The sequence below is a fragment of the Hippopotamus amphibius genome, chromosome 16 (assembly GCF_030028045.1).
Source record: "Hippopotamus amphibius kiboko isolate mHipAmp2 chromosome 16, mHipAmp2.hap2, whole genome shotgun sequence".
Taxonomy (NCBI): Eukaryota; Metazoa; Chordata; class Mammalia; order Artiodactyla; family Hippopotamidae; genus Hippopotamus; species Hippopotamus amphibius.
In genome coordinates this window covers 18342178-18359056 of record NC_080201.1, presented here as the reverse complement: position 1 = coordinate 18359056, position 16879 = coordinate 18342178, and the positions used below count along the sequence as shown (strand labels likewise).

General features: G+C 36.7%; 1 protein-coding gene across 6 annotated transcripts in view; it reads left to right on the top strand.

Moving 5' to 3' along the window:
• NFATC3 (nuclear factor of activated T cells 3) overlaps positions 1-16879 on the top strand; it is a 126271-nt gene that overhangs the window by 46156 nt on the left and 63236 nt on the right. For all 6 annotated transcript variants that reach the window (XM_057710779.1, XM_057710776.1, XM_057710778.1 and 3 more), the window contains one exon: positions 16290-16489. In XM_057710779.1, coding sequence (XP_057566762.1) covers positions 16290-16489 — 200 coding nt within the window. The remainder of the gene's footprint in view (positions 1-16289; positions 16490-16879) is intronic.

Genomic DNA, 16879 nt, shown 5'->3' with positions numbered 1-16879 from the left:
AGTTTGCCAGTATTTTGTTGAGGATTTTTGCATCAGTGTTCATAAGGGATATTGGTCTGTAGTTTTTTTGTACTGTCTTTGTCTGGCTTTGGTATCAGGGTAATACTGACTCCATGGAATGAGTTAGGAAGTGTTCCCTTCTCTTCAGTTTATTTGAAGGTTTGAAGAAGATTGGTATTAGTTCTTTCTTTCTTCCTTTCTCTCTTTCTTTCTTCCTTCCTTCCTTCCTTTCCTTCCTTCCCTTCCCTTCCCCTTCCCCTTCCCCTTCCCCTTCCCCTTCCCCTTCTTTCTTTCTTTCTTTCTTTCAGTTGGGTCTTAGTTGCAGCATGTGGGATCTTTCATTGTGGTGCATGGGCTCTTCACTGCAGTGTCTGGGCTTCTCTCTAGTTGTGGTGCTCGGGCTTCTCTCTAGTTGTGGCATACAGGTTTTCTCTTCTCTAGTTGTGGCACACGAGCTCCAGAGCACATGGGCTCTACAGATTGCGGCACATGGGCTCAGTAGTTGTGGTGTGCGGGCTTAATTGCCCTGTGGCATGTGAGATCTTAGTTCCCTGACCAGGGATCGAACTCATGCCCCCTGCATTGCAGGACGGATTAGTTCTTGTTTAAATGTTTGGTTGACTTCACTGGGACCAGGGCTTTTCTTTGTCAGGAGATTTTTATTACTGATTCAGTCCTCTTACTAGTTAAAGGAATATTCAGATTGTCTGTTTCTTTGTGATTTAGTTTTTTGTTTTTTGTGTTTTTTTTTTTGCTGTGCGTGGGCTTTCTTTAGTTGCGGTGAATGGGGGCTACTACTCTTGGTTGTGGTACGTGGGCTCATTGCTGTGGCTTCTCTTGTTGCGGAGCATGGGCTCTAGGCACATGGGCTTCAGTAGTTGCAGCACATGGGCTCAACAGTTGTGGCTCACGGGCTCTAAAGCGCAGGCTCAATAGTTGTGGTGCATGGGCTTAGTTGCTCTGTGGCATGTGGGATCTTCCTGGAGCAGGGCTTGAACCCGTGTCCCCTGCATTGGCAGGCGGATTCTTAATCACTGTGCCACCTAGGAAGCCCCTGTGATTTAGTTTTAAGGGCTCGTGTTTCTAGGAATTTGTCCACTTCATGTAGGTTATTCAGTTTGCTGGTATACAACTGTCCATAGTACTCTCTTATAATACTTTTTATTTCTGTAGAATTGGTAGTAATGTCCTCACTTTCATTTCTGATTTTAGTAATTCAAGTATTTTCTCTTTTTTTCTTAGTCTGTTGAACTAAAAGTTTGTCAATTTTGATCTTTTCAAAGAAACAACTTTTGGTTTCATTGATTTTTCTCTGTAGTTTTTCTCTTTTCTATTTCATTTACTTCTGCTTTAATCTTTATTACTATCTTCTTTCTGTTAGTGTTAGGTTTAGTTTGTTCTTTTTCTAGTTCCGTAAGTTTAAAGTTGTGAATTTGCAACTAGAAATCAGATTTTCCCCCTTCCACAGGGCTTGCTATTTGTTGTTTGTTTGTTTGTTTGGTCTTTTTGACTGTCATAGTCTGTTTTTTGTTTTTGGGTTTTGTTTTTGTTTTTTTGCCAAGAATCAGCCTGAGATGTAAACTTAAGGTTTTCTCTGGTCTTTTTTGAGCCTTTCCCTGGGCATGGGTGGTTATTTTCTAGTTTTCCCCTAGAGAGGCAGTTGTTTTTTTTTAATATTCTAGCCTTTAATGTGTGGCTTTCAGAAGAGGAAAAAGAAAAATGTGGTGGGGGTGTCAGCATTTTAAATCCCCTGAAAGTCACTTCAGCTAGAGGGGGTGGTGCAACAACAATGGCTGCTCACCTCTTTGTCTGTACCTCTGTTGTCAGAAGCATTAATCAGTAATCAGAGAATAGATCCCTCATATTTAGAGGACAGGTTCTTTTTGCCCACTCTGCCTCCTACAAGCTACATGCCACATGACTGGGCTTCGGAGTATGGCTTGCTGCTACCGTGCTAATAGCTGAAGTTAACTGCAATCTGCCCTCCAAGTCTTCCCCTGGAAATTGCAAACCTTCAGTAGACTCTGGAGTTTTAAAAGAGTTACATCAGACAGATTCTGCCACTGCAGTTGCTGTCTAGGTGGGGAGATAGGTTCCTGGTGCTTCCTACAATGCCATCTTTCCAGAATCTTCTCTTAATCTTTTTATCTTTTATTTCTTTTTCTTGTCTTATTGCATTGACTAGGCCCCCTAGTACACTGTCAAATTAAAGTGGTGGACATTGTCTTTTTCCTAAACTCAGTGGAAAAGCCATCATAATTGCACCATTAAGTAATTTGCCAGTTATAGACTTTTGGTGGGTTTTTGTTTGTTTTTTTAAATAACTTTTACCAAATTAAGGATTTTCCTTTATCCTAATTTGCTAGCACATTTTCATTTTTTGTTTGTTTTAAATTACAATTAGGTGTTGAGTGTTATCAAATACTTTTTCTTGCAGAAATACTTTCTATTTCAAGAATATTATAAGAACCACACAGCCAGTGTCTGCTTCTTACTTATATTTTCTGTAGTCTGATGAATTCATAGATGGAGAGTACAAAGTAGAAACTGAATGTTCTTTTATTATCAAATTGGGCTGATAGATGACAGATATATATAGCCTCTTTTCTTTTTATAGTTTATAGTTAGGGACTATAGGATTATAGAGCACTGTTAAGAAACTTCTTCCAAGTTCCCAGTATTTTTTTGGGTTTTACACACTCCACAATGTTTTTATGTCATGGGGGTAAAAAATTTCATAGTGCCTTCAGAATGTACAAGGACAATTGAGAAATAGATGCAGTTTAATTTAAAATGAAACTAACTTGTTTACTAGTTGCCAGGAAATTAATCCTTAATAAAGTTAGCATAGTCTATAGTGAGTATTTAATTAGATTATTTTTCTTATCCAAATTTAGGAGAATTATTGGTTTAATTAAAGTCAATAGCTTTTATTGGAGTTCACTAATGAAAATACACATTTTCAGTTACTAGGATTCCAAGAGGCTTTTGCAGATCTTAACTTTTTGAATTTTGTTTTAGATGGTTTAACATAGTATAGAGTCTTTGTATCTTTTAGAATAATGTTTAGGTTTTAAAACAAATAATTTTAAAAGAATTTGGTTTAATGTTGACATCCAAAAAGTGCTAGAAGACAACATGCTACTTAAATTGCGAAATTTAGTGACATTTTGCATATTTGTTCTGCTGCTAATTGCAAGAATTGATTTTTTTTGTAGTTCTTCATAGTTTACAAAATGTTTTCTCAGTTTATATTTAATATTTACTGAAGTTTTTTGAAAAGGACAAGGCAAATACATTGTACAGATGATTTAAGATTACACAATGTAATTGGTGGAGATCTTTAACCCAGGTCTTTTGACTCTGCTGTTCCACTTTCCATTGTACCATGTTGCCTCTTATAGTTATCTTATAATTTCATAGTGCTTTTCATTTTATAAAGTACTTTCAGATTATCTAATTTAATTCTCCAAATCCTGGTCTTTGACTTAAAGACTAAGTGCTGTTTCTACAACATTTGGAGCCCCTGATAAAAATCTTAGACCTTGTTTACCATTATTTTAGCTTAAGCTCTTTTAGATTAATTGTGGTAGGCTAACTACTATGACTATTAATCTCTAGTTCTCATTGGTTTAGGACAAAAAAATTATTTTCTTTTGTATTGTCACTTTTAAATCCAAGGTCTGTCTAATCACGTTCAGCACATGACTTCCATGGTCCCTGGGAAAAGGGAAGAAAGTATAGGAAAGACACATAAGATACACGAGCCTGGAAATTACTACCAGTTATTACCACTCACTATCCAGAAGTAATCGAGTGGTCCTACTTATATGCGAGAGGACTGGGAAAGGTATACTATACAGTTCTGTACATAAACCTTTGGTGGTCAGCTTGTCTTCTCTTACACATTCCCTGTACAGTGTTGGTCTTTAAGTACATTCAGGAGTTAATACTAGTAGCTAAGTGACTGGTATGGGCTCTGCAGTCATACTGCTTGGGTTTGAATCCTGAGCTGTACTGTATCTTTGGCCAAGCAGTTTAACTTTTCTAGACCTTTTATTGACTCATTTGTTGCTTAATTTATTCACTCACCTATCCTTTCACTCATTCAATAAATATTTTTTTATAAACTTATTTATTTATTTATTGGCTGCTTTGGGTCTTTGTTGCTGCACACAGGCTTTCTCTAGTTGCAGTACAATCAATAGCCATGGCTCGCGGGCTCCAGAGCGCAGGCACAGCAGTCATGGTGCATGGGCCCAGTTGCTCCGTGGCATGTGGAATCTTCTTGGCCCAGGGATCGAACCTGAGTCTCACGCATTGGCAGGCGGATTCTCAACCACTGTGCCACCAGGGAAGTCCAATAAATATTTTTTGATTGCTCGCTACATTGTAGACAGTATTGTAGATGCTTGGGATCCAGAGGTGAATAAGACAGACAAGGTCCCTGCCCTTATGAATCTTTCTTACATTATACTGAGAAGAGACAAAGAGCAAATAAACAAAATAATATTAGAATGTATTAAGTGCTATATTGGAAATTAGAATCTGATGTGATAGAGGTTAATTATGGAGGGAACCTTAGGTTCCCTCCAGTTCCTTTTTTGTAAAATGGGAATAATAATATCACCTGCCTAAGATTCGATGTGAGGATCAAGTGAAACATTGCATGTAAAGAACATAGTAAATGCTCAGTAAATATTATTTGATATTATTACTTAGGCTTCTTTTAGCAGCCTTGATCAATATTCTGTGAACCCTGATAGAGAAAATGTAGCAGAATAAGATATCTACATTGGCATCTTAGAATTCAGCTGGGTTGATTACTGTCATTTTATTTCTTTTCTCAAAAAAATTTTTAATTTATTGATTTATTTAATTAGTTAATTATTTTTTGGCTACATTGGGTCTTCGTTGCTGCGTGTAGGTGTTCTCTAGTTGTGGAGAGCCGGGGCTACTCTTCGTTGCAGTGTGTGGGCTCTAGGCGTGTGGGCTTCAGTAGTTGCAGCACACAGGCTCAGTAGTTGTGGTACACCAGCTCAGTTGCTCTGCAGCATGTAGGATCTTCCCGGATCAGAGATCGAATCCGTGTCCCCTGCATTGACAGGTGGATTCTTAACCACTGTGCCACCAGGGAAGTCCCAATTACTGTCATTTTAAAGAAATGTGTTTGCATTCCATGGGGCAGTGTTATATCAAAATGAAAAGAGAAAGGGCACTTAAGCACCAATTTTAGAAATCTTTCTGATACTCTCCAAAGGAGGAGCTCAGATGTTCTCAATATAATTATATGTTGAGAGCTAAGAAGTTTCTGAAGTATATATTTCTTGAAATTTTAAAAACTCAACCTATGAAGCTGTTACAAAATACCACCTACTTTCTAGCCAACTAATAAACTTTTTCTTTTATTCAAAGTAAATAATCTTATTCATTAATATGTTCTGCAAATATGTAGTACATTCAGGGTAATTTGTTATTGTAGCTGAGGATTCAAGGAGGGGAGTAGAATCAGACATGTTTCCTACTCCCATGGAGTTTCTAGTTCAGTGAAGTTTGCAAACAAGATAATAACAAGAGTATGGTAATGGTTTAATAGAGGAAATTCAGATCTCTGTGAGAGCAAATAGGGACCTAAAATCCAGATGAAGGTGTTGAATCAGGCACTGCTTATTTGAGGAAATTTCCTAACTAATTAATAAACAAACATTAGCCAGGGAAAAGTTAAATACTAAGCAAGGGAAAGTATTAAGCAGAGGAAAGGGTTTAGAGCTGCACTGTCCAATCCAGTAACCACTAGCCACATTTATATTTAAACTAAAATTAAAAATTCAGTTCTTCACTTGCATTAACAACACTTCAAGACTTGGTAGCCAGTGTGGGTAATGGTTACGTTGTCTTTTGAACAGATGATGCTAGAGCAATTGGACATCCATAGACAAGAAAATAAACCTTAACCTAAACGTCACACCTTATACAAGAATTGATATGACATGGATCATGAATTTTTTTTACAATGCAGATAATAGAATATTTTCATCATTGCAGAAAGTTCTGTTGGGCAGTGCTGATTTAGAAGCGTGGGAGACCAAAAAATACAGCATGTTAATGAATTAGGAGAAATATACAACAGTAGAATTTGATATCATTTGTCCAAAAAATATTAGTATTTTAGGAATTATTGGAAATATTTTATTCTCATTTTTCATAATGTGAAAATCATTTGAAATTACATCAGTTTTTAATTTAACATAGCAGTGGCAACTGTATTTAACAGATATACTGTTTATAGACCAAGATGAATATTCTTTAAGAGCTTTTACAGTATCTTTTTAGCAAATGGTGCTGTTGCAGTTGGACATCTTTAAGCAGATAAAACCACTTTAACCTAAACCTTGCATCTTATACAAAAATTAATTCAAGATAGATGTGAATTGTAAAACCATAAAACTTTTAGAAGAAAGCAAGGGAGAAGATCTTCAGGACCTCAAGATATGAGAAATGTTCTAGGACATGATACCAAAAGCATGATACTAGAAGAGAAAAATCGATAAATTGGATTTCACCAAAATTAAAAACTTTAGCTCTGTGAAAGAGGATGGAGGACTTCCCTGGCGGTCCAGTGGTTGGGATTCTGTACTCCCAATGCAGGGGGCATGGGTTCGATCCCTGGTTGGAGAACTAAGATTCCACATGCTACAAAGTGTGGCCAAAAAAAAAAAAGAGGATGGAAAAGACAGGCTATAGACAGGGAGAAAACATTTGCAAACCATGTATATGACAAAGATCTTTTATCTGGAATATATGAAGAACTCTCAAAACTCAGCAGTGAAAGAGCAGTTCAGTTAGAAATGAGCATAAGACATGCCAAAGACATGTTGCTAAGGAGAAGATAAGATGGCAAATAAGCATGTGAAAAGATTTTCCACATCATTAGCCATTAGAAAAGTGCAAATTAAAACCACAATGAGATATCATTATTTGCCTTATAGATCAGTTACATTAAAAAATAGTGGGACTTCCCTGGTGGCACAGTGGTTAAGACTTCGCGCTCCCAATGTAGGGGGCCACAACTAAGACCTGGTGCAACCCAATAAATAAATAAATAAATAAATAAAAAATTTTAAAGAATAGTGATAATACTAAACGCAGGCAAGAATTCCAAGAAACTTTATCCGACCTAAACTGCTGTTAGGAATGTAAAATGGTACAGCCACTCTGGTAGATAGTTTTTCGGGTTCTTTAAACTTGCACTTACCACATGACCCAGCAATCACATTCAGTATTTATCACGGAAAAATAAAAACTTGTTCACACAATAACCTGTAAGGTTCATAGTGGCATCATTTTTCATGGTAAAAAGTTAGAAACAAGCCAAATGGATGAATAGTTAAACAAACTTTGGTATATCCATACAATGCACTAGCTACCATTCAGCAATAAAAAGGAACAAACTATTGATACACACAATAGGTTGAATGGTTCTCCATGGAACTATGCTGAGTGGGGAAAAAAGGCAACTCTCAAATGCATACATACTATGATTCCATTTATAATATAACGTTCTCAAAATGGCAAAGCTATAGAGATGGAGACTAGATTAGTGGTTGCCAGGTAATAGGAACGAGTTGAAGATTGTGAATGTAAAGGGGTAGCACAAGAGAGTTCCTTTGTGGTAATGGGAGAGTTCTGGATCATGACTGTTACGGTGGTTACTTGAATCTACATAGGGGATAAAATTGCATAAAACTACACACATACTTTATTATACACTGACAAATTTTATGAAGGAATAAATATTTTGAGTCTTATCCCAAAAGTTACTGAAATTTAAAATGGAGATTGTGGTATTTTTTCCATAACTAGACTTTATATTTCAGCTTACACCAAGATTTATTTCCAGGTGATGATTTTTTATATGATGTTGTCACATGCACATATTCAGTTTGAAGCAATTTATATTATGCAAATTTAATTTTGTATTATAGTATCTCTATGTTGTGTCATCATGTTTCTAACATATTCAGATCCCCTCCCTCCAAGTAATTTAGCAGAACTGATAATGGAACTCCTCTTGTTGAAGCTGCTCTAGTCTGTCCTATAGTGACCTTTGGGCTTTAACCCTCCAGCTTTAGTTAAATTAAGCAGGCACAGACCTCTGCTATGGAAACGTACAGAAACATAACAAACAGCTTACTTTGTTCTACAAAGCAGAAGGTGACCTGAAGAGAAGTATCTTGAAACTAGATGAAAGATTTTAGAGAATAGTGTTAACAGTAGCAATAATTTGTTGCCTATGTTATAGGGATGGGATGGGATGATGATCTCATTAATTTATTTGGTATTCTTTTAAAATCCCTGAGATGCAAAGGAGAAGCCCTGTTTTTCTTATGTTGTAGTGTATATGCTTGGAGCAGATGTTGGCTGAAATATGTGTTATGAAATATATTCCCTTTGAAATCTTATATGCCTGAGTACCTTCCCCCATCACTGGCTCATTTTACTATCAAAGTATAAAGGACAGGTGGCTTATGTCTTTGCCAAGCTGGTATTAATATGAGTCATCTAATGTGACTGGGATACTTTGGAATATAGTACTTACTGTTATGTTATGTGATATTTGGGTAACTTAATAGATAGCAATAAAATTTTTAATTTGTATTTTCTATTTTAGATTTCACTACTTCATTTTGAATAGCTACTTTAGTGGCTATAATTCTTATTTAAATAATTCTGTTGACTAACCTCGTGTTGTTTTGTTCCACCAAATTGCATCCTCTCGTTCCAAAATTCATTCTTTCAGCAATGATTAAATGCCCATAATGTGCTAGGTATTATAATAGGCTCTGGCGATAACAAGATGAACACTGTCCTCTTCACAGTACTTTGAGGCAAGTGGTAAAGTTGTTGGTACTTCTTCCTCCACTACATAAACAGTTGGTTCCATAGGATAATTTGTTCAATGTAAGATTAAACGTGAAAGAGCAACAACAAGTATAGTAGAAAGGATGATTAGCCATGAGTTTGGGGTAGTTCCTTAATCTTTCTTAGCTAAAGATTCTTCATCTGTAAACTGGAAAAAAATGTCAGGTACTCCACGGGAGTTTTAGAATTAAATGAACTAATTTAGTTAAAGTGTCCAAATGTGAATGACCCTCATTCTTCATTATCACTTACCCCATCTGCCTCCATACAAACCAAAAGGGGAAAATGACTGAACTTTGTTTGGGTGCATATGCACACATACGCCCACATTTTTACTGTTTCTTCTTTAGTTATTGATTTATTTAGGCTTTTTTTTTTTTTTCACTGTAATCATGTTGGCATTTTATCTTTTATGGAATATTTTCCATTCAGTAAAGCTTTAAAATTTAACTTGTTTATACTAAAATTTGTAAAAAGAAATCACAACTGAAATATTGATTGATTTCTTAACTACACAAATATTTAAGTATTTACAGAAAACTGCAACTTCCAGTTAAATATACTAGATTAAACACACATGTTTACCTTCATTAGACATTAAACAGTTACAACTTAAGATTGTTGGTTGGAGAGAAAGAACCAATAAATAAGAAGCACAAATGGTTTTACACTAAAGAACCTTGGAAAGACTCAGGAGGCTGAGGCAGTGGTGTCTCTGAAAGTGGGATGTGAGGTGAAGCCGAAAACAGAAGGATTGGTTGAAGGTTTACAAAAGAAGCAGTTAAAATTCCCGGATTTTCCTACCTTATGTGGTATAACCAAGTGATAACAACTGGCTTACCTTGGGAGAATTTTGGAGATTTATTCTTTAGAAGGAGTGAAATAGAAGTTCTAGGTTCTAGAATACTTGAAGGCAGGGCTTGAGGATCTGTACAGAAAATGAGGTGGAGATGAAAGGGGAGGCGTAATGAAAGTCTGTGTACTGAATAGGGAGACCTCTGACTCCTCTTGACTCCTCTTAACTCCCAAAATGCTTGCAGTAGGTTTATGTTCCCTAGAAAGAAGACTGGAGGATTTGCTTTTAGGCAAACTGGTCCAAGATAAAATACCAGTGTGCCTCTTGACTTGCAAATCTTCTAGACTAGTGGTTCTCAACCCTATCAGAACCAACACCACTCTTTTAAAATTTTAAACAAATATTTTATAGTACTACTTTATTTACCTGAAATGGAAATGCAAGGACAATATAATCAGCCTACACATAATTTTGGAAATATCAATATAATGCTGTAATATTAAGAGGAAATAAACTTAGAAAACTAAATTATAACAAAAAATTATGTTTCAAAAGGCTTGGTAATGACTGTAGAAAACACAATGAAGTAGTTAGATATTTGTACCTACAGCATCACTATGGTGTTGCAGGCACAAAGGCAAGTGTGTTGATCAGCAACCTAAATTCCACAAGTAAGTGGCATTACTGGCAGTGACATGATTTTCTGAAATGATCAACTCTTGCTAAAGTTTACCTCGGGACTTCCATGGTTGTCCAGTGGTTAAGACTCTGTGCTTCCAATGCAGGGGGTGTGGGTTCGATCCCTGGTCAGGGAAGATTCCACATGCTGTGCAGCACAGCCAAATAAATAAATAAATAATGTTACCTCAATTTACATGGCAGTTGCATTCGTGAAAAATTCATAAGTATTAAAATGGCGATTTGGATGGTATTTATATATACTAAGGAGTTGGGTTCCGAGTTCGTAAACTTTTCTGTATACATAAATATATATGATGGGATATTCTGAAGTTCTGTGCAACACAGGCTAGTTCTGCCCTTTGAAGAACAATGATTATCTCATGCATTGATAGGAATTTGAATTTCTGGCTCCTTTCCATTAAATACCTGTAGTGCACCTTGCTCATCATATTGCCATACTCATTCATAAATTAACTGTGGCTGTTTTTGTGCAATAGTGGCAGAGTAGTTAAGATAGAACACTGGCACACTCATCATTTCACACTGCTGCTCAGGGAGCTACAAATCACAGTGATGCAGTTACAACTCAGTAGTGTTTCACATGCTGTAAGTACTGAAACTTTTACAGAGTATACTCATCATGTCAAAACAAGAAACAGAAGATTGCAGTCATCCTTTTAAAGCACAGTAGACTGTATTGTTATTGTGCAGTAACGGTATGGCTGGGCTAAAAGAATGTATGTCTTATATAGCCTCACATTGCCATCTAGATGTCTCACCGTTACCTTGAATACAACATGACTGACATTGAAAACATTATCTTATTTTCCTCCAAACCCGTTCTAAATCAGTGACTTCTTCATTTCTTTATTTGCTAGTGATGCCATCATCCTCTTGGGTACTGAAGCTCAGAACCTCTCATTTCTTTGTTCCCTTCTCTTTATTACTCTATATGTAGTCAGTTACAAAAAAATCTCTTTAGGGTGTCATAAGAAAGACGTATTAATCCTTCTTCATTCCTATTTTCTATTTATGTTCTTACTTCTACCCTTGTTTAAACTTTCAGTACACATGATTTTAGTACTTCAGCCTCTTAGCTGATTTCCATGATTTTGTCTTTTCTCTCCTACAGAGCCTGAATTGCTTTTTATCATGTGCTTCCCTGTATCTTATATTATTATTATTAATAAATTTCTGCCTTTTAAGGTCTTCAGTAGTTCCTTAAAACTTAACACATGTCACTTTGTTCTTTATTTTACTGACTGAAGCAGTGACATCTGATCTAGATATTTCCATAATGGATCCTGAATAAAAAGAGGAAGGGGTAGAGTGGTGAACAAGACAAAGTTTCTGCCTTTTTGGAACTTATGTGGTAGTGGGGAAAACAGATATAACAAATGTATAAAATACTTTTGATAGTGATGAATGCTATGAAAAATAATAAAACAGGATAAAGGGGTAGAAATGTGATGTGTTAGGGTGGTTTTCTCTGAGGAGCTGACCTTTGAGTATAGAGCTGAAGGAGTGAGGTAATATAAAGATCAGAGGGAAGAATATTCCAGAGGGATAGAATATTAAGTGTGAAGGTCCTGAGGTTAGGAATGAGCTTGAGTAGTTCATGTATTTAATAAGGCCATGATGGCCAGAGCAGAATGTGGAAGGGAGAGAGAATAGAAGGTAAGGCAACAACTTAGCCAGGGTCCAGATCACACAGGACTTATAAATCATCACAGGGCATTTGAATTTAGTTCCGAGTGTGGAAGGAAGCCATTAGAGAGTTCTGAGCAGGGGGTTAGAGTTATCTGGTTAATGTTACAAGTTTGTTCTGGCTCCTGGACAGAGAATAGGTTATCAGGGAGCAAGAATAAGAACAGGGAGCTCAATTATAAGACTGTTGCAATGGTCCAGGCTTTATTTGCTTCTGTATAAATGTTACAGGACTGTAAACCATCCTGGTTAAATTATTTTATCTGATAACAGGCAAAAGACTTCATGTCCTTTCCTGGGTGGAAGAGGATAATCAATAAGTCATGATGTTGCTTGGTTACAAAGTCACCGTAAAGCCAGGGATGGGCAAGCAGGATGGAGTAAAGTGCTCAACTAAAGGACGACATAATCAAATAAAACTCCTTCTACACATTTGAAACTCTGACTAGATTCCATACTTAGACTCTGGGTGCACACTGAGAGCTAACATTTGTTAGCTACATGCCAGATACTGTACTAGGCACTCTATATTTGATGTCATGTGTCAGGATACTTTACAAAACTATAGTACAGAAACAGAAGAGAGCTTAAGGTTATGAACTACCTAATTAAGGTTATTAGGTAGCTCATAAAATCTCAGCTTTGGAAGCTCCGTGGCCTAGAACAGTGTTTAGCTACCCTATCCAATTTCGCTCTAGTGAAAACATCACCGACACTGTGACTCACAACCCCAACTTGTAGAGACAGTGCTTGGGACTGGGTACCAGGAACTCCACCATTACTATCTTGAAGAGCTGGACACCTCCTCCACTGTGCTTACTGAAAAATTGACTTTATGCAGTCTATATTATCATATTGCACCCTTGCTGGTTCAATGGAATAAAACATCCATAGAGCAGATCTTCTTTCCAGAGGCACTTGGGGCCAAAAATAGGAGTGGGGATTGCTGAGAGAGATCTCTGTGAAGCTTGTAAGACCTCCAACAAGTGCATGGAAGCCACCATCGCAAAGCAGAAAAACCTGACTAAGGCTGCAGTGAAGCTGAGACAGCTTAAGAAATGTGACCTGACCAAAAAGAAAAAAGAAAAAAAATAGCATGCCTCTTTCTGGAGGTAAATATTTTCTACTTCAGTTCCTAGAGTTCTTTTATACAAAATGTCTAGTGTATGTTATAGTATACATACTCACATAAAGTGTGAACCATAGCTAAGAGAAAATCGATAGGAGCAGACCCAGAGATGGCCAAAATCTCACTCTGTGTCTGAGCTGGAGTTATCAGAAAGAGACTTTAACATAGCAGTGATAAAAATGCTAAATTATCTAGTAGAAGAGGTGGGCTAAATATGTGAAGAGATGAAGGAATTTCAATAGAGACATACAAAAAACTTTTTTAATCCAAAGGATAATGGTAGGGACAAAGATGCAAAAAGAGAAATCTACAGACCAGTGTCCTTAAAGAATATAAACACAAAAATCCTCAACAAAAAACTAGTATACCAAATCCAACAGCATATTAAAAGGATTATACAGCATGACCAAGTGGGATTTACCTCAGAAATGCAGGAGGTGATTCAACATATGAAAATCAGTTGTTGTAATATACCATACTAGTAGAATGAAGGCATAAAAACCACATGATCACCTCATCTGACACAGAAAAGACATTTGATAAAATTTAACAACTTTTCATTGAAAAAAACCAAACACACACCCAGCAATCTAGGAAGGGGGGGGAAGTCCTTAACATGATCAAAGTCATTTATGAAAAGCCCACAGCTTACATCATATTTAATGGTAAAAGACTTTCCCCCTAAGATCAGGAGCAAGACAAGGATGCTTGTTTTCACCACTGCTATTCAACATTTGTGTGGAAGTTCTAGCCAGAGCTATTATGCAATAAAAAGAAATAAAAGACCTCCAAACTGGAAAGGAAGAGGTAAAATTATCTCTAATAACAGGTGACATGCTCATATACTTTAAAAATCACAAATAATCCCCAAGAAAGCTGCTAGAGCTAATAAATGAGTTTAGCGAAGTTTCAGGGTAGATCAACACATACTTACCAATTGTGTTTCTATATATCAGTGATAAACAACCTGAAGAGGACATTAAGAGCACAGTTTCGGGACTTTCTAGGTGGCGCAGTGGTTAAGAATCCGCCTGCCCTTTGCAAGGCAGAAATAGAGACACAGATGTAGAGAACAAACATACGGACACCAAGTGGGGAGAGCGGGGAGGGTTGGGGGGGAATGAATTGGGAGATTGGGATACCAAATAGTACACTCTAAATATATGCAGTTAATTGTATGTTAACTGTATCTCAATAAAAGTTCTTTAAAAAAAACTAAAAAAAAACTGCTAATGTAGGGGATACGGGTTCGATTCCTGCTCCAAGAAGATCCCACATGCCGCAGAGCAGCTAAGCCCGTGTGTCACAACTATTGAGCCTGTACTCTAGAGCCCGTTAGCCACAACTATTGAGCCTCAGGTACTGAAGCCCATGTGCCTAGAGCCTGTGCTCTGCAACAAGAGAAGCCACCAAAATGAGAAGCCTGCACACTGCAAAGAAGAGTAGACCCCACTCACCACAGCTAGAGAAAAAGCCTATGTGCAGCAACAAAGACCCAACACAGCTAAAAAATTAATTAATTAAAAAAATTAACTAAAAATTAATCAAAGACCTAAGTGTAAGACTGAAAAGTATAAAATTCTTAGAAGAAAACATTGAGGAGTATCTTCTTAACATTGGATTTAGTGGTGGTTTCTTAAGTATGACACCTAAAGCACAGGCAACAAAAGAAACAAATCAGACTCCATCAAAATTTAAAAACTTTTGTGTATCAAAGGACACACAAAGAAAGGGGAAAGACAGCCTGCAGAATGGGAGATAATATTTGCAAATCACAGAACTGCAAGGGATTGATATTCAGAATATATGAAGAACCCATACAACTCAACATCAAAACAAATACAAATGACACCCATATGTACTCGCAAAGAATGGTGAATTTTTTTTGTTTAAGCAGGCACTTAACTTGGTTGGGGTCAACCTGTAAAACCTGTCTCCCTGTGGTTGGTGATAGCTCATAATCTCATTTCAATTATTTTAGCCTTAGGCTGCTTGGATCTGTGCTGTTCATGAATGGTTTACAGGTCAGCCAAAGGATTGGGTGGAGTGTGTGTATACATACAATATATATAATTTGGAGCTCCCCCTCTCTGGCTGTCTCTTTTCTGAAATTTTCCTCTTTCCAGAGGTTGTGACAGACTCTGTTCTTGGTTCTTCAAACCCTTCAGACTATAGATTTCTTTGGTAGTTTCAGCCGCAATGTAAGGCGTGGACTGTGGCTTTCCCTCAGGTTAAAAGCCTTAAAAACAGGAAACTCACCTTTTGTTTTTCTATTCTTACATGTGTCAGTTTGTTTCCAGTATCTGCTTACTTTGGTACTTTCCATCCTTTCAAGTCATTCTTTATATTTGTTCCACTTTATAGTTGCTACCATCATGATGGTGGGTTCTGTGGGTGCTACTCAGCCATCAAACAGGACATGGGAGTCTCCCTAAGTGCTTTAGGCTCTGTTTCTTTTAACTGCCTCCTTTTTTGTGGTGGCTGTTTTTACCTCCAGTGCCTCCTGGTCATCACCCTTATTAATGCTGTGTAGCCATCTTAACCTCAGCAATAGTGAAGTTTACCAAAAAGTCAAGTAGCCTAGCTTGTTAAAGTCAGTTGAAATTCTAAGTTGGAAACATGGAATAGGATTTTTCAGATGCTTTCTACTAAAAGCGTCTCTGATTTTAACAGCATGTTAGAGGACCTTCCCACATACCCTGATCGTTAGGTCTGGTCTGGATGGTTAATGTTGCCTGGAGCAAAGAATCAACATTTCTTTTGTAGTCTCCACAGCACTCTACCACGGCTTTTCAAAATTTAGGTTGATTGAGATTTTAATTCAAAAAAACTCCCTCATTCCCTTGTAATATATTCCAGTGTTTTATAACTCTAAAAATATTTCTGCAATTTAGAGGGCTCTTCACTTATTACTTGTTTTTTGTTATCTCTTTTGAAATAACATTTTATGCATCAATAGTATATGATACAAGTATAATAGGCTTACTATTGTAAGCTTATGTAAAATGCATGGGTAATGAATTGTATTTTTCTGTGTTTACTCTTCCAAATTAGCTCCTGGGCTATAGTGAAAAGCCGATAAATCTACAGATGTTTATTGGAACGGCAGATGATCGATATTTACGGCCTCATGCATTTTACCAGGTGCATCGAATCACTGGGAAGACAGTTGCTACTGCAAGCCAAGAGATAATAATTGCCAGCACAAAGGTTCTGGAAATTCCACTTCTTCCTGAAAACAATATGTCAGCCAGGTATCTTGAAACATATCCCCAAATGGACTGTTCTTTCTTTTCCTAAAATAACTTTCAGGAAAAAAGTATGTTTATTTTTATAGTACAAAAATAAAATAGTCATTGTTCTAAACTAACTGAATAACGTTATGTAAATAATTATAGTATATTTGCTAAAGTTGGTACATATTTCCATAAAGAAATTCACTTCAGCAAAAATTTATGACCATGTAGTACCAGCCAAACATCATGCTAGGAAATGGAGACAAAAATATATGGACTTTTTTCAAGTAGCTCACAGTCTAATAGGTTAGACAATATGTAAACAATTGCAGTACAATTATGATTGTTAAGTTTCCTTAAGGAAAACTTCAACTCTACTTCCAGGTGTCCCATTTCATCCATTTCCAA